We start from the raw sequence: 18,231 nt of genomic DNA on the forward strand, positions 1-18,231 counted from the left end.
TTGTTTTTTCTTTTATGAGCATTGGAAATCTTTCAAAAATTCCATTGTACATAAAATGTTATTTTGAAATGCCTAGAACTTTTTTGTTATTGAAGCTGAAGGCCTATAATTTGGGGTATTGGGTCTTCTTGTGGCAGTCTTTTAGCAGTTAAAGCGTGTTATTTCTTGCAGGCGTCCTTTAACATATCAGCCTCCAAGTTAAGGTTCACTCAGGACAGATAAAATATTCAAATTTCTTATTTGAAGAGTTAAGAGGTCAGAATATGCATCTATTTGGATGTTATTAACATATCTGAAGAACAAAATTAAATTGTCCATCAAGTTCAGGACCTGTTGGCCTCCAGGTCTTCTCTGAGGTCTGAAGTCTTCTCTGGAGGCCTGCAGCACCTGTACCTGGAGAGCAAGTGTATTTTTTCTTCTGTTATGTAAATAACGTCTAAAAAAATGCTTATGGTGTTTTAAAAACTAACCTTTAACTCTATAAATAGGAAAATTTTGATTTTTACCTGTCCAGAGTCCACCTTGAGGCCTGCAGCACCTTAATATAGAGGTCAATTGTCATTTTTTCTTCAAACACATAAATAACATCTAAAAAGATGCCTATGTTGTCTAATAAACTAACCTCTAACTTCTTAAATAAAAAAATGATTTTATACCTGGAGGCCTGCAGCACCTAAACCTGGAGGCCAAATTTTTTTCCTTCAAATATATAAATAACATCCAAATATAAGCTCATTTTTTTAACAAATATACCATTAACTGTTCAAGTAAGAAGTCCCTGTCCAAAGTCCACCTAAGGCTCTGCAGCACCTGAACCTGGAGGCTAAATGTCATTTTTTCTTCAAATATGTAAAAAAAATATTCAAATACTCGTTACAATTTTACCTCTAACTCTTCAAACAAAAAATTAAATTTTACCTGTCCAGAGTAGACCTGGAGGCCTGCATGACCAGAACTTGGAGGTCGATTTTAATTTTTTCTTCATTAATGTTCATAACATCCAAAAAGATGCATATTCTGCTTTATATGTTGACCTCTAACTCTTCAAATTAAAAAATTGATTTATAACCTGTCCAGAGTGGACTTGGAGGCCTTCAAGGCCAGAACTTGAAGGCCTATCTTAATTTTTTCTTCAGATATGTTAATAACATCCAAAATTATGCATATTCTGTTTAATAAGTTGATCTCTAACTCTTCAAACAGAAATTTTCATTTTTTTTACTTGTTCAGAAACCAACTAGCCTGCAGCACCTGAACATGGAGACCTATCTAAAAATGATTAAATATGCATGAAATACTACACACAAAAGTAAACTTTTATCCCAAATAACCTATAGTCTCAAATTAATACTTAGTCTAATAATCACAGATTAAGCGAAAGTGGCAAAACTTCCCCCCCCCCCCCTCCTTATATGTGAAATTGCTTTGATAACAGCTTTGCTTTGAGTTATTATTGAATGATGTATATAATATGTATTACTAAATAATTCAAAGTCAGATACTATATCATACTATATGAGTGAGAAAAAAAAATACTATATATACTATATGGATAAAAAAAATATACTATAAAAATACTATATTTTTTTGGTTTTGGAGTGGTCGCCCTGTTTATGTTTTGTTATTGATACTGTTAAAACCGTTGATGGCAATCCAAGTTTTTCTTAAAATTTTAATTTTGTAGCTCATGATTTATCCGGAATCCGTGCGGATTAATCTGGAATTCGTGCGGATTCATTTGTAATCCGTGCGGATAATTCTGGAATACAATGCGGATTCATCTGGAATCCGTGTGGATTCCTCTAGAATCCAATGCGGATTTATCTGGAATCCGTTGCAGATTCATCTGAAATCTGTGCTGATTAATCTGAAATCAGTTACTGATTAATCTAGAATCCGTTGTGGACTAATCTGTAATTCGTGCGGATTCATTTGGAATCCGTGCGAATTAATCTGGAATCCGTTGCGGACTAATCTGGAATCCGTTAAAAAAATTCTGGTATCTGTGCTGATTATTCTTGAATCCGTTGCGGTTTAATTTAAAATCTGTTCGGATTAATCCGCCCATTAATAGACAATCCTGTCAAATCTAAATCCCTTTTGTGCCATGGATTGCTATCACTGGTTATAACACAAAATTTAAAAAATTAGGTCCATTTGCTTAAATTTTAATTAATGAGCTTAATTTAACATTTTTAGTCTAAATTATCAAAAAAAATATAAAATCTTTAGATTTTTTTTGTCAGAAATAAAATGAAGCCATAAATTTAGGCCATGATGACATAGGCCTCTTTTTGTACTTAAGTTATTTGTAAATAATAAGCTTTCAAAAGTTATCTTGCCTAATTTTAATATGCAAAAATATCTTAATAGCCAAGTAAGAAGCTCTTTATAGCGCCTATACATAAAAGAATTACAAATACAATACAAATGACCAATGATGGGCCAATACACAGTCTTAATTAGCATTGGCAGGCCAGTATACATTTCAATTGCCCAATGGTAGGCTAGTGTGACGTCATTTTTTATAGGTACTCTGAAAAGCTCCGCCAAGTAATATAATTATCTCAAATGTACTTAATCATTTCCATCACAAAATGAATGTATTTACAGGGTGACTCAACATTTTGTCACTTTTTTATATGAAAATTGATTTAGATTAGACCCCCTGTAAATACAAAGAGAGTGGTATATGAGTGGATTATTATTTACTCGAGAGACTTTTATACCTACCATTTTCTTTTTTAGATCTTGATTTTAAAAAATGATTATCATATTTCTTGTAAACGAATAGCTATAAATAAGGAATCATCTTTTGTCTGTATAAAAAAAATCAAGATATCCATAAAGCACAATTTTAGAAAGGGGTAAAAACTGGTTTATTTTTGGATATTTTAAAAGCAGAAAAGTCACTTAAATGAACATTAATCCACGCATGCTATTCACTAAAATCCATCACATAATACTCGTATTTATTTACTTTTACTCTCTTAGACAACAAATTATCTATCTACTTATCCATTCAAAATCAATATTTTATGATCTCGTGGAATAATTCCATTTATTTTATTAGGTAAAATTATTTATTTAAACCCTTAATTTTCTCGTTTTTAATCTAATTATGTTCATTGTAATTTATATGTTTGTTATGTAAAACCCCGGGATTCAGGGATTTGACATTGGACTATGCACTAATCTCCCCCCAATTATGATAAACTTAATTACTCCTTTGTTAGATTTAAATTATCAAAGAAAAAGTTTAAAAAATGTTACATTGTACAATCCAATCATCATACAACCTATTTCTCTTATGATTTCTAGCCAACAAATGACAAAATAAGTTTATAATCTTTTTGGGGAAAAAAATGAAAAAAATTTGTCCCCTCTCATATTGTAATTTGACAATGGACTTTGCATTAATCTCCCCCCAATTATGATAAACTTAATTACTCTTTTGTTAGATTTAAATTATAAAAGAAAATTTTTTGGAAATGTTACATTTTTTTCTTGAATGATTTCTAGCCAACAAAGGACAAAATAAGTCTATAATCTTTTTGGGGAAGAAAAATGAAAAAAAGAGGGGGGGAAGTTTTGACACATTTGCGTAAACCTGGTGTATAGGCTTTATCTTTGGACTGAGAGGATAGGGTATTAAAGATAAAATCATTCTTATATGGTGAATTTCCCCCAGATTTAAGATTTTTTGGATAGGCCTCCAGGTTTTGGAGCTCCAGGCCTCCAGGTGGTCTCTGTACAGGTGAAAATAAAAAAAATTATTTTTTTTTGAAGAGTTAGAGGTCAACTCATAAAACATAATATGCATCTTTTTGAATGTTATTCACATATTTGATGAATAAACATGCATATTTTGTTTTATAAGCTGACCTCTAACTCTTAAAAAAAACAATTTTTTAAATTTTTACCTGTCCAGAGACCACCTGGAGGCCTGGAGCTCCGGAACCTGGAGGCCTATCCAAAAAATCTTAAATCTGGGGGAAATTCATAATATAAGAATGATTTTATCCCTAATAACCTATCCTCTCAGTCCAAAGATAAAGCCTATACACCAGGTTTACGCAAATGTGTCAAAACTTCCCCCCCTCTTGTTCCCTCTCATTTGTGTTAAAACCTATGTTTTTGATAGTGCCATTTTTTACACAAAACATTTATAGATATTTTACCCAATTTTTAATGTTTCTCTATTTTTTACCCTTTTTAACAATTGTACAGAATCTACTCTTTTTTGAACCTATTATTTTATTGAAACTAGTCCAGTACCTAGTGGAACAAAATTGTTCTTGTTGCTTAAAAAGTTAATTTTTTATTGTTAAAATTGTTTTTCCTTAAAATTTTGTTAATAATTTTATGTTGTATTATTGTTACACACATATTGTTTTAGCACTTATACTGCTTATAATTATCACGGCAAGGGACAAATTTCCTAAAATTGGAAGATTTTTTTTTATTTTAGAGAATTTTACAAGACTTTTGCCTCCCTCAGATCAGTATTAACCTAGAATAGATTAATCCAGTATGGCTTCGGAACCGATTATATCCCCTGGATTAGAACCGGCTTTAAGCCATGCTGAAAAATCATATATCTTGTGGTATTATATCCAGTTTTCTACGAGTATAAAAATGTACAATCATAATATTAAAACCAGTTTTGTTAGCCCGTGTCTTTGGCATTTTGGGGCTAACAAAACTGGTTTTAATCTTTATAAATGTACATTTTTATATCTGCGGAAAGCTGTTTATAATACGATGCGATAAATGTCCAAATTATTTAGAATAATGTCCCCTGTCCTTGATAGTAATCAAAAAAATGCTTGCAATAATATTGATAATATTATAGGTAATTGATAAATTATTTCAGAAACAAAAATTGCGCCATCATGCCGGGTATCTGTCCTCGTTGTGACAAGGAATTTCAAACTTATTAATTTGTATAAACTTATTTTACATTATCTTAACAAATTATCAGTATTGTATAAAGAAGTAAGGTTTTGTTTACAGCTTTAGACTACGGTAACTACTGAACCGATTGAGTTCTCCATTTTAGTGAAGCTTCAGATAGGATGAGGGTTGGTGTTAGGCTATTTTTCTGCCCTTTCTCATTCCTTGTGCCCTTATATGCTAGGTTGCAGCTAGATAAAATTTGTTAAATCAGAAAAAAAACTAAGGATGTCTTTTATACTTATCATTTCATTTCAAAGCAACCAAAATTTTTATATTGCTCAGATGAAAATAACAACAAGAAAAGTGTAAAGGGGGACAAGGATTTTAATTCAGAAGAGACTAAGGCCGTCATTCATGCTTTTTGTTCCAGATCAACCAAAATATTTGTTACATGGATGAAAACTCTGTACAAAAACCATTTCTCCACAAAAATATTGAAGTGGAATTTTTTTATGTAAATATTTTTTAAAATGAATTGCAATTTCTTTAAGTTGTTTGGGTTTACCTAACAGATTTAATACTTATGTATTATCCTTATTGCGGAGTATTTTTTTATCCTACCTATTTTTTTCTATCTATTTTGTTTAAAATGACATTGCAGAAATAGAGACAAAGTACAATATTGGCTTTAATAATAAGTACTTTTTCATACGTCTAGGTTAATGCAACATATTAATTTGAAAAGCAACTGACACCTTTAATTTCAATAGTTTTAAATGTCACCTTTACTAATAAGACTATTGATATTTCTTTTACTCCTCAATCAAAAATTTTGTAATTCTAGAATATCTACTGTTTTTCTTTTGCATCACTAATCCAGTATAAGGAGAGGGGGGATTATTATTTTAGCTAGTTACAAGTTTTACTTTATCAAAGTACATGATAATCTTGTGTAAGATTCTAGAAAAAATAAATTAATTGGACCAAATATACTTTCTTTATAAGATAAGAAAATAAGTTTGAATGTTAACTTGTCATGCAGAATGTATATTTTGCTGAAGAAGTGAAAGGTTTGGGACAAGTCTGGCATAAACTCTGCTTCACATGTGAGGCATGCAGGTAACACTTTTCAAAAAATTTCAAAATTTAAAAAGATATTTCTAAAAGGAGAACGCCCAATCATATTATTAAAACCAATTTTTTAACCCCTGCTTTCGGCATCTCGGTGTTAAAAAAACTAGCTTTAATCTTATAATTGTACATTTTTAAATCTGCGAAAGGCTGTCTATAATACGATGCGATAAATAACTATTATTCTACATGTAAGGAGAGGACATTGGACTGTTTATTACACCATTCCCCAAAGTTTTATACTGACGTTTTCTAATTTTGTTTTCTTGACAACTTTGGGAACTTTCATTTAAATTGATTGAGTTCATTAAGTTTAGTGTACAAACGTTTTAATTCCTAACTCTAATCTACAGAAGGGGTAATTTTGGGGGTGCATATCAATTTATTGGCAATTAACTTATAACTTTAGTTCCCTGTTTTTCCCAGCACCGTTTGTTCTATAAATCTTGGATTAAATTGTACATGAAGGGTGATATTATAGACTGTAATGTGTAAGTTATACTGCGAACTAAAGATTATGAATTGTTCTATAATACGTTGGCTTAGTAACTTTTGGGTTAACAGTACACTTGTTTTGGGGGCAATAGCTCTGCCTCTTCTCGTAAAGCATTTTAAAACTATGTAAAGCATTTTAAGTCTACAACATTAAAAGTTCAAACTTATTTTTTATTGAAATGTTAACCTTCATTAACTTTCGTTTTTAAAAGATCTTGTTCAACTTATATAAACTTTCAATTTGTTTAGGAAGATGTTAACATCTGGTTCAATCTCTGAACATGACAATAAAGTATTCTGTAATGCTTGCCACAGGTAAATTTGTTAGTATCGTCCAGAGAGAGAGAGGAGACAATGGGATGTTTATTACACTATTCCCCAAAGTTTCATAATAACGTTTTCTTATTCAATGGTTTAACAACTTTGGGGACTATAGTGAATTTTGATAGGTTATTTCCTTAAGATGAGTGTTCAAACGTTTCAACAACCAATTTTAATTTTACAGAAGGGTTAATTTATGAACAGAAGTAGTAATTTAGTGTATCATCATTGGGGGTGTACATAAATTTATCGGCCATTGTCTTATCCCTTTAGATATAGTCTACGTATATAATTAGTCGGGGGAGGGTATAGGGGTTGTCCTTATATTAGCCAACTGGGAGAAACATTTAACAGGGAATGCAAAAATCTCTCACAATGTCCATGTAGTTTATATCCATTATTATTTTTTAAATTCCAATAGCGGCTACGCCCCTAGAGGCCTCGATTTACATCTAATTAAGCATTAAATATTAAGGAAGAAATTCGGACCTAAGGGCTACGGTTTCGGAGGCGGGGCTGGAACTTTGTCCATGGATGATGGAGAAGGATATAAGACAAACCCAAATCAGGTACAAATAAACAAATTTTCTGGGAGGGATATACCTATTATCTGCAGAAATTCTACATTAAAAAAATGGATAGGTACTTTATTACTTAGATGATCTTACACCAATTTTTCATGCTCTCTAATATAGTGAAACACGCAGCGGACTAAGATAACGAATCCATCCCATCCCCTCCTACTATACTGGATGAACGAACTGACCAATAAATGAGTTCTATGTAAGCAAGTTAAAATGACGACAATTTTTCGCCTGTCATAATATACACGTATACATATACAGGGTGCGGCACATAAATCCGGACATTTTTTAAACGGCCATAGCGTCAAAACTACTTGACCAATCAGGACGTTTGACCCCACTATAAAAAGCTTAGGTAATGACCTTTAAGCACAAAAAAAAATCTTTGGACGAAGATGGACGTGTGCACTGAGCTGGCCGCGCATATGTACAACAAGGCAGATTCTAAATGCGCCGGTGGTTTAATCTGGATTCTCGACCAGGGCTCACTAAATCTGACCTCAGCCCATCTGTAGGTGAAGTAGAGTTATGCAACTTGCTAGGGATACTGTCAGATACATAAGTAAGACACTAGAAAAGACTAGAGTGCTCTATAATCTGAAATGGCTTGGCCGTAGTACTCCAGCAAAGTGAAACTGGGCAGATTTTGAGATGTAAAAAACGTCAAAAACCGTGAAAATTCGTGAAAATTTCTCGGTTCTTGACTTCAGGGACACATATTGAACTTTAAAATTCATTTTAGACTATGGGTTGCGCTGACAACCCTAGCTGAAACTTCATGCCATTTCTGAAAGGTAAAGAACGTCGTTCTAGCTCAACTGTGGTCCAAATAAGAGCCTCCGTGTCTAAGGGTAGCTTGAAAGTTGGGCGAATTTGAATCCTGCGGTTACTCACGTTCCTAAGGAAATGTGGCCTCCCAGCAGCCCGATCTTAATTCAATGGACTTTTGGGCCTGGGGCTACTTTGAAGCATGTACCAATAGACGTGCCCATACCACAAAGACCTCCCTCATTGCCACTATCAAGGAGAACCAAGCCAGCTTGGACAGGTACATTTTGACCTGGACCTGCCGGCGGTTGAGGAGGCGGGTAGAGACGGTGATTGAGGTTGGCGGCCATTTTTTTGAATAATCTAATAGTCATATACCCATTCTGCTTCTCAGTTTTTAAAATTCAATAAAATCTTTAAAATTGACGATTTTATGTTCATTTGTTTAAAAATTAGAATTTGTCCGGATTTATGTGCCGCACCCTGTACTACATTCATTATAAATAAAAATTCCGAAAGAGAAATAAGAGATACTTAAAAATTGTTAAACATTTTTATCCAACATAATTTTTTTTGTCTTTCATAAAGTTTTGTTCAACTTGTTGCTGATTTTCCTTAAAAATGCCTATTCCTTATGGGTGGTATAAACCCTGTCGGGATATTCCTGAGCTGGATCTTTAAATGTGTAGCTGTTGGCGTTGCCGCTGCCGTAGCCGTAGCCGTTACCGTTGACGTGGTCGTAGTCTTAGCCGTAGCCGTAGCTGTAGCCATAGTCGTCGCCTCAGTGCTGCTAATAAAACATCGATTTTTAAAAGATTTTACTGCAGTGCAATGCCAGCTATACCTTGAAATATGTATCTATAAAATCTTCTATGGCCCACCCTATAAAAAAATTATTTTGAACAAAGAAATAAAATTACTATGCCTAATTTTTGAAGTTTTTTTTACACAAAATTACAATTTTAATTTTAAAATACACTTTAAATTAAGAGTAAAATTTTATATTTGGAATTAAGAGAAAAGGTTTATCTACTTTACACCTTTCCCCGAATCTTCCACTTTTTTAAAGTGTACCTTTACTTCCGCTTTATCAAATAATCATAACGCTTATTATTACAACAGCACAAAATGTCCCCCTTTCCGTTAATTCAATCATTAAACATTTCCGGTGCCAACATTTCCTTCTTTTTATTTGCTTTCGTATATTTTTTGCGTTTTTGAGACACTATCAGGTTATATGTGGAAGAAATTGAACACCCCCGTTCCAAAACACTGGCACGGCACGTCTGCCTATACATTCCGTTTAGGGACGCAAGGGAAGAGATTCTTTATAAATCTTAATATAATGTGGCCATTTATTCACTATAACTTAAGAAATATCTTTAATTACTAATATCTTTAAATAGTAATCATTTAAAATCCACCAAAAAGAGTATTTTAGGTATATATTTTAGTATTTATTTATTTAAAATTGTCCCTTACAATTGGCAGGCAACATACCTAATATGGGCGTGACGGGACTTTTTTTTACTTCATTCCGCGTCAGTACAAAAAAATTATACATTTAAATACATATGAAAAACATCCATTTGATAATTTGATTATTAATTATAAAAAACCTCAATTTCAATGGTTTTACGTTTAAATTATCAAAAGGAGCTGTCTTTGTGGCTTTGGCAACGCTTTAGCAACGCTAACGTAGTGTAGCCACTTTTAGCGTGGCCGGCCACGACTTCGGCCACGGCTACGCATTGCCAATATGATTTAAAGATCGCATTGTTTTTTTGTGACCACGGCAACGCGTGGTTAATATGATTTAAAGATCGCTATTAGGTTGGTGGCTGTACCTCTGGCTACGACTACGGCAACGGCTACACATTTAAAGATCCAGCTCTGCGGTTATTAAACTAACCTGACTTTGAGTTATAAACAAACTAACGAGAATCTACACACTCTAGGCACTTAAAGGAAACTCCTTTTGTTACAAATAAAATATTTAGGTAGACCACAAGGCCCAAGCATACATAGCTCCCCTGCAAACAGCTAAACAGCCGCTGGCACAGTCCACTGTGGATAACAAACCACAGGCAACTGCTACAAATGGAGCCGCTAGTAAATTGGCAGGTATTGTTTCTAAACATGTTTATACCAGTATGAAATTAATTGAAAAAGAAGTGTTAGGGGGTAGGTTTGCTGGTGGTAATTGTAAACTTAGGATTGGTTAGAAGGGGGAGGGATTTTGGGATCGCTAGGCTTTTAGTAGGGAAAAGATTTTCACACCTTTTTTTTCGAGATCTTTACAGTACCTAATCAAAAAGTAAAGAATACTTATCCCATTTGAATATTTAAAGTACAATAAAACTTCTTTATCTGCTTTGTTAACGAGAGCATGTGATTTTAAGTATTTTTTGTGAATATACTTGGTCTTTAATTTAGTTATATCAACTAAAAGAAAATTAGATTCATTATGGTCAGGTCAATTATGAAAAAAACTTTTTCAAAGTTAAGCCATTGGGCGTTGACGAAATATCATCAAATGCTGTAAAATGCAAATGGACATAATTCAAATTAACATTATTACAATTTACCACCCCTTATTCTAAATATACATTTTCATCGAAATAGTAGGTATTTATTGATGATTTATAATCTCAACTCATTTTACATTTTCCAATTTTTCAAGACTATGGTAAACCTTTAATATTTCGTCCTATGTAACAGAAACCAAGTTTTTCAACCAAAAAAAATGGTATTAATCACTGCTGGAAGGAGCTTAACATCACTTGCTTTCGTTCGTACATAGTCCCCTTTTAAGCATTGATGGTAAATTTTTAAATATTCAACTATAAAAAGTTTTTTAAGTACAACATTTAAAATATTTATGGAGTCAAAAATAACATATACAAATTGCAAAATTTAAAATTTTTGCTTTCTTAGTATTTAGACTCAGTATCTGTTTGCATAGCTACTCTATGATAATGATTATCTAAGGTTTATAAGGTTTTTCCCAGGGATCTGAAGGGATAAGACAAAATGAAGATTAAAACCTAACCTGATGAATGAAGAATTACCTCTAATTGAAATTTTTGGTTTGCAAATTTGGATCTACTGCAGTTCACGGTAAAATATTGCTGGTAACGAATATTGCCAAAAAATCTATGAGTTTTAAAGGCTGCTAGCTGCCAAACGGCTGAACGTACAGATCATGCCCGCACACTGTTTTAAGCGGCATAAGAAGGCCTACAAATAATCTGGAATAGCCATAAATCAATAATGCATAATTATCTCGCAGTGCAGAGAAATGCGCGAAAAAGGCCTATTTTATGCGTTTTTCTTCAGTGAAGATTTCCCTGTGCATCATTGGATCTTGGCTATTACAGAATATTTGTTGGCCTTCTTATACCGCTTAAAATGGTGTGTGGGTATGATCTGTACGTTCAGCTGTTTGGCAGCTAGCAGCCTTTAAAATTCAGAGATTTTTGGCAATATTCGTTACCAGCAATATTTTACCGTGAACTGCAGTAGATCCGCAAGTTTTGACACTATTGGTTAATGAACTAACCAATCAAGATTCAAATCAATAAAACTGCCCCAAGATTTTTTAGCCGACGAATGAGAGTAGTCACGTGTCTATTAAACTTTTGGTACTAATTTATTTTACATTCCTTTTTTAATATTCGTGGAAAATTGTCTATAATACGATAGTACACATCATGATTTTTCTGTACAGCTGAGACATTGTTGTAATCTAACGGATAATAATCGGTTTTAAAGCCATACTGGAAACTATTTTCTCGTATTCATTCGAATCCGGTGGATAGGAACTGGTTCTCATCCATACGAAAAAACTATTTCTACCGTCGTATTATATCCAGCTTTCTACGAATATAAAAATGTACAATCATAAGATTAAAACCAGTTTTTTTAGCCTGTGCCTTCGGCACCTCGGGTCTAAAAAAACTGATTTTAATCTTATAATTGTACATTCTATATCCGCGGAAAGCTGTTTCAGTGTTTATAATACGATGCGAGAAATAACTATTACTGAATCCTATCTTCCTTGTTGTAATCGTCACAACAAAATTTTGCAAACATATTCAATATTTTATTTATTCATGGATTTAGTTTCAGCTTTTAATCTTTTAATAGTAACAAAGAATACGTTAGATACATATTATTCAAAATTAATGGTATCTTTTAGCTAAGAAGTAAATGTAAGATTAAGTTTAATAGTCATATAATACCAAGCTATTTATCGCATCGTATGATTGATAGCTTTCCGTGGATGTTAAAATGAAAAATTATATTATTTAAACCTGTTTTGAGAGCCCAGAAGGGCCGAAAGCCCATGTTAACAAACCTTTTATTAATTTTATGATTTAAAAAAATGTTCGTGGTAAATTGTTTGTAATTCGATGCTATATACATGATTTTTCAGTATGGCTTAGATATTAATGGGTTTGAAGCCATCCTGGTAAATTGTCTATAATTCGATGCTGTATACATGATTTTTCCGTATGGCTTAGAATCAGTTTTAATCCAGCGGATATTAATGGTTTTTGAAGCCATCCTGGAAGTTATTTTTTCTTTAGGTGGAGCTGCGGTTAAGGGCAAGCCCAAGTGGGGCGGTGCGGATATTTGCCCGCGATGCGGCAAATCTGTGTTTATTGCGGAACTGATGCGGGGTGCGGGCAAAGCCTGGCATAAATCCTGCTTCACATGTCAAATATGCAGGTAATTTCAGCACATTCATTTTGATATTTTGTATTAGTGAACAGTTTTTGTTTTACAAAAAAATAGTCTTTAACACAAAGTATCCCCTTCTAAAAGCTTCAATGTTTTACCATGTTTAAAAAGTAAGCTATAAATTTTTGTTTACTTCTGTTATAGGAGAAAATTGCCAATCTTACTTAAGACTGAAGAAAGGACTAGTCTAATTTATTTTTTTTATTACAAATTTTAATGGTATTCAAAATATATAATTATATTTTAGCTGCGCTATTAATGCATATTTGTCTATAGAAAACGAGTAGACAGTAGTATGTTGTGTGAGAGAGAAGGAGATATTTATTATAAATATTGTCAGAGTATTCTAATTATATTTATATCATGGCTGCGCTATTAATGTATATTTGTCTATAGAAAACGAGTAGACAGTAGTATGTTGTGTGAGAGAGAAGGAGATATTTATTGTAAATCCTGTTATGGCAGAAACTTTGGACCTAAGGTAATTTTGAAATTGCCGATTGTTTGGATATTTTGTATAGGTTAACTCGGGGTAAAACTGATTTTTTTGTATGGGTTAACTCGGGGTAAAACTGATTTTTTTGTATGGGTTAACTCGGGGTAAAACTGATTTTTTGTATGGGTTAACTCGGGGTAAAACTGAATTTTTGTTTGGGTTAACTCGGGGTAAAACTGATTTTTTGTATGGGTTAACTCGGGGTAAAACTGAATTTTTGTTTGGGTTAACTCGGGGTAAAACTGAATTTTTGTTTGGGTTAACTCGGGGTAAAACTGAATTTTTGTTTGGGTTAACTCGGGGTAAAACTGAATTTTTGTTTGGGTTAACTCGGGGTAAAACTGAATTTTTGTTTGGGTTAACTCGGGGTAAAACTGAATTTTTGTTTGAGTTAACTCGGGGTAAAACTGAATTTTGGTATGGGTTAACTCGGGGTAAAACTGAATTTTGGTATGGGTTAACTCGGGGTAAAACTGAATTTTTGTTTGGGTTAACTCGGGGTAAAACTGAATTTTGGTATGGGTTAACTCGGGGTAAAACTGAATTTTTGTATGGGTTAACTCGGAGTAAAACTGGTTTTAATCTTATGATTGTACATTTTTATATTCGTAGAAAGCTGGATATAATACGATGCTAGACATAGTTTTATCGTATGGATGAAAACCGGTTCCTATCCACCGGATTCGAATGAATACGATAAATATATTTCCCATTCAATTATTTTTAGAATCCATTCCTGGTTTTCTGAATTTACCCGTTATGATTTTATGGCGTATAGCCGCAACTGCTATTAATTCTTAAATTGGTAGAAATTGCATTTGAATAATGCTAATAGATGCTGGGACCTAATTTCGCAAGGCTTTTGATATTGTGTTGATGAAAATATCAAATATCAAAATTCAAAATAAATGGATGGTAATGGCGAATATACATTAACTCTACATCACCTTTGTCCCCCCGATAATAATAACCTACAGAGTCAAACACATAAAAATTGTAAAGAAGAATTAATTTTCCAGTATGGCTTCGAAACCGATTAATATCCGCTGGAGTAGAACCGGTTCTCAGCCATACTGAAAAATCATGTTTCTTATCGCATTATATCCAGTTTTCTAGGAATAAAAAATGTACAATCATATAAAAACCAGTTTTATTAGCCTGTGCCTTCGTCATCTTGGGGCCAACAAAACTTATCTTAAAAATATAGTTTTATATTTTAATATCCGCGGAAAGCTGTTTATAATACGATGCGATATTTAACTAATCTTTCATTTTCCTATCTCTGTGTCATTGGAGTATTACTAAACTCTTTATTTTAGGGTGTTGGCTTTGGAATCGGAGCTGGTACTCTTCAAACAAACTAATCAGCAGTAGGTACTCAGTACCTGGAATTGAACATTCATAAAAATCATAGTAACTATTATACCTTACTGAAAATTAACGAATAAGAATTTTGTATATTTTTTTGTATCAAAATTGATATTTATATGATGATTGAATTTTTGTAAATATAAAACTGTAAATAATTTATATTTATCATAGACAAGCTAAAGTTTTAAATCACTTGTTTTAGTTCAGCTGCAGAAAGTCACCTTTGCAACTTCTTTTGGCAGCTGCCATTAGTAGCGGCTGTATAAAATAATTTCGGCAATGTTTACTTTAAATTATACATTTGAACAAAACCTGCTCAAAAACTATTCCACTGGCCTTATGAATGAAAAGTACGTCTTTTCCAGTATGGCTTCAAAACCGATTAATATACGCTGGATTAGAACCGGTTCTCAGCCGTACTGAAAAATTATGTTTCATATCGTATTATAGACAATTTTCTACGAAAAGTAATATGAGAAATGATGATATTAATACCAGTTTTGTAACCTCGAGCCTTTGGCGATAAATAACTATTATAGTGTTTACTTTTACTCTGTCTTTGATAAATTTAACAATCTGATAACTGACTCGAACTAATAAAAAAATGTGCCTATAATACTCATAAAAGGACTGATAATCTTATATTTTGCATTTAATTATCAAAACATGCATTTGTTTATTTAAATAAAGAGAGAGGGGTGTTACTTTGTGTGCCAAATGTTTTATTCTGTTTCAGGATTTGTAAGAAGTTATTTTAACTTCAATGGTGGGTGGGGGGGTCAATTTTTTAAACCATTATAAAAGAATACAGCAAAAAAAATTACTTCTGGGATTTTCATTGCCAATTGAAAGTGGTTCAATGTAAAACGATAGTCGCGCCGCTTTTATTTATTGTTCCCTAAAATTTTATGTACATTTATGTAGCTGCCGGTAAAATTACATCGCCGTGTCTCTTTTTGAGGATAATATCCCATATGCTATGGATCTTTTTATATTATTTTTTAAAATCAGAAACATGAATAAACAAACAATCAACCAATTTGGCATACTTAGTAAATTACTCCTCTCTCTCTCTTTCTACATATCTATGCATCTACCATTAAAGATATTTTTATAAAATCAAATATATTTTTATAACATCACATTAAATCATAAAAATTAAATCAGTATTATTAATGTCTAAATATTTATATTTATATATTAAAAACTTACTAGTTGTGATTTTAAGTATTTAAAAGATTTATATTTTTTAATGTATTTTAAGACTCTATTCATATTTAATGTTCAAATTTAAGATCAAAATTTATTTTTATTAAAATGATAATTATATTAACTTTTAAGATATTTACAAATATTGTTAAATCATCAAATTTTTAAAACTTGGTCTTATGCTAAAAAATATGATTTTTCAATCATATAAAAGTGTATAAGATGAATTATTGCAAGGGAATATCATTATTTTGTCTAGCAAAGCATATTTTTTGTACTTTTGAAAGCAAGAATTAATCTTCTTTAGATAAAGTACGATATTATTTTTTCTTCATATTTCATAAGAAATGTCTATAAGAAAAAGACAATAGTTATTCTCAAAAAGTGATTATCAGATTAACAAACGAGGTATTTTTAAGAAAATTTAATTGTATTATATTTTGTAATTATAAATCTAATATAAATTTAAAGTTTGGTTCTATAGAGTCCTTCAGCCTAGAGAAAGAGGGGACAATGGGCTGTTAATTAAATTAGTCCCCAAAGTTTTAAAATACCGTTTTCTCATTCGTTGGCTTAACTACTTTGGAGACTGATTATTGAATTTTGATTGGTTCATTAAGTTGAGTGTCCAAACAATTCAACCACTAATATTATTCTACTGAAGGGGTAATTCTGTGTATCATTATTGGGGATGTACATCAATTAATTGTTCTATCCCTTTAGATCCCCGACTAGAAGGACTCTATGGACCAAACTAGATATAACCTGTGTAATATAAAAACTTGACTAATCTAAAAACTCTAGTGCCAGATATAACATGAAAATAAATCTTCCAGTAGAAATGTTTTTTTTTATAGCGGCGACGCTACTCTACAAGTTACGCTAAAAAAAATTAATAAATTACGGGAGAGGCTGAAGTCTCATGGCAACCAGGGGAGAAGGAAATTTGACGATAAATTACACTGGTACCCAAGGGTGATTGTCTTATTTGTTGGCTTAAAATCTTTGCTTTCGAAACTTTTCTTTTCTGGCTCCAAACTGGTTCATTGATGTCCAAAGGTGGGGGGGAGGGTAAAGTGGTGATTACCCAACCCAAATGAATTTGGGGTTGCCATGACCATCCCCAAAAATTTTTATTTTAATTTTTTTCCCACACGCCTAAATAAAAAATCTTGGACGTCCGTCGTCCGTGCCTCTTTGATATAAAGATTACCCCCCCCCCCCCCCCAAGTGAATTAATAATTTTAATCTAGAGAAGGGGTTATTTGTTCATCATCAATGGGGTTATTTAGCATTGTCCCATCCCTTAAGATCCCTGATGATCCCAAACAGGGTTCCATTGGAATTCAGCCCACACGGGATTCAACCCACGGAATTCAGCACAGCGGGCTTCAACCCAACGGAATTCAGCCCACACGGGATTCAACCCACGGTATTCAGCACACACGGGATTCAACCCACGGTATTCAGCCCTTATGGAATTCAACCCACGGAATTCAGCCAACATGGGATTCAACCCACGGTATTCAGCCCATATGGAATTCAACCCACGGAATTCAGCCAACACGGGATTCAACCCACGGTATTCAGACCACACGGGACTCAACCCACGGGATACAGCTAGTCCAATGGAACCCCCAAACAGTCAAGGATAACTATAGGAAGCAAAACACCCGGGTTATTTGGTACAGTAACACACAACGGACAAACAACAGAGATGGGTTTTTAAAAGATGCCGCGTATTAGATCTGTATTAGACATTATACAAATGGCCAAAATAATAATTTTAAAATTTTGAATTCTAAAGTTGCATACTCTGTGAAAAACCTTATTCCATCTTGAAGATCAATGCCCCGTACGATTTTAACAGAGTATTCAACTTGAGAATTCAAAATTTTAAATTATCATTTTAGCCATTTGCATAATGTCTAACACAGCTCTAAAAAGATGCATTAATAAATATGCAGCGAAAATGGATTTAAGTTGTATTAGACATTATACAAATAGCTAAAATAATAATTTTAAAATTTTGAATTCTTATGTTGTATACTCTGTGTTGAAATTCCATCGTCTTCGTTCAATCAATCAATGTCTAAAAAATTGTCGAAAAAACGCGGCATCTTTCAAAAACCCATCTCAGATCTATACATACAACTACCTCCCTTCATTTTTTAAAGATCTCTTTCGTCTGCTTCTAAATTATTTTCTGCT

The 18,231-nt window shown here is 32.7% G+C and overlaps 1 protein-coding gene across 4 annotated transcripts; it reads left to right on the forward strand.

The window, feature by feature from the left end:
• Positions 1-4,879: 4,879 nt before the first annotated feature.
• Positions 4,880-16,862, forward strand: LOC145321693 (cysteine and glycine-rich protein 2-like). 4 transcript variants are annotated; one of them, XR_013880381.1, is made up of 9 exons: positions 4,880-4,923; positions 5,940-6,018; positions 6,775-6,840; positions 7,322-7,415; positions 10,199-10,322; positions 12,791-12,932; positions 13,341-13,425; positions 14,760-16,495; positions 16,779-16,862. XR_013880381.1 is itself a non-coding variant. In XM_080163237.1 (8 exons), exons 1-8 carry the CDS (start codon positions 4,896-4,898, stop codon positions 14,802-14,804), a joined length of 663 nt encoding a protein of 220 aa, XP_080019363.1. In that variant the 5' UTR covers positions 4,880-4,895; the 3' UTR covers positions 14,805-16,862. The 4 variants fall into 4 exon arrangements, 1 of the variants encoding a protein (XP_080019363.1); XR_013880380.1 differs by having other exon boundaries at positions 14,760-16,490; XR_013880382.1 differs by having other exon boundaries at positions 14,760-16,428.
• The last annotated feature ends 1,369 nt before the right edge of the window (positions 16,863-18,231 follow it).

The sequence above is a fragment of the Acartia tonsa genome, chromosome 6 (genome assembly GCF_053477335.1).
Source record: "Acartia tonsa isolate MP-2025a chromosome 6, ASM5347733v1, whole genome shotgun sequence".
Lineage (NCBI taxonomy): Eukaryota > Metazoa > Arthropoda > Copepoda > Calanoida > Acartiidae > Acartia > Acartia tonsa.

Bases quoted from the DNA above. Each gene is read 5' to 3' on its own strand.
- LOC145321693 (XM_080163237.1), top strand. From the start codon at position 4,896: ATGCCGGGTATCTGTCCTCGTTGTGACA. The intron at 6,019-6,774 runs GTAACACTTTTC...CAATTTGTTTAG, and splicing joins TTCACATGTGAGGCATGCAG to GAAGATGTTAACATCTGGTT. The intron at 12,933-13,340 runs GTAATTTCAGCA...ATTTGTCTATAG, and splicing joins TTCACATGTCAAATATGCAG to AAAACGAGTAGACAGTAGTA.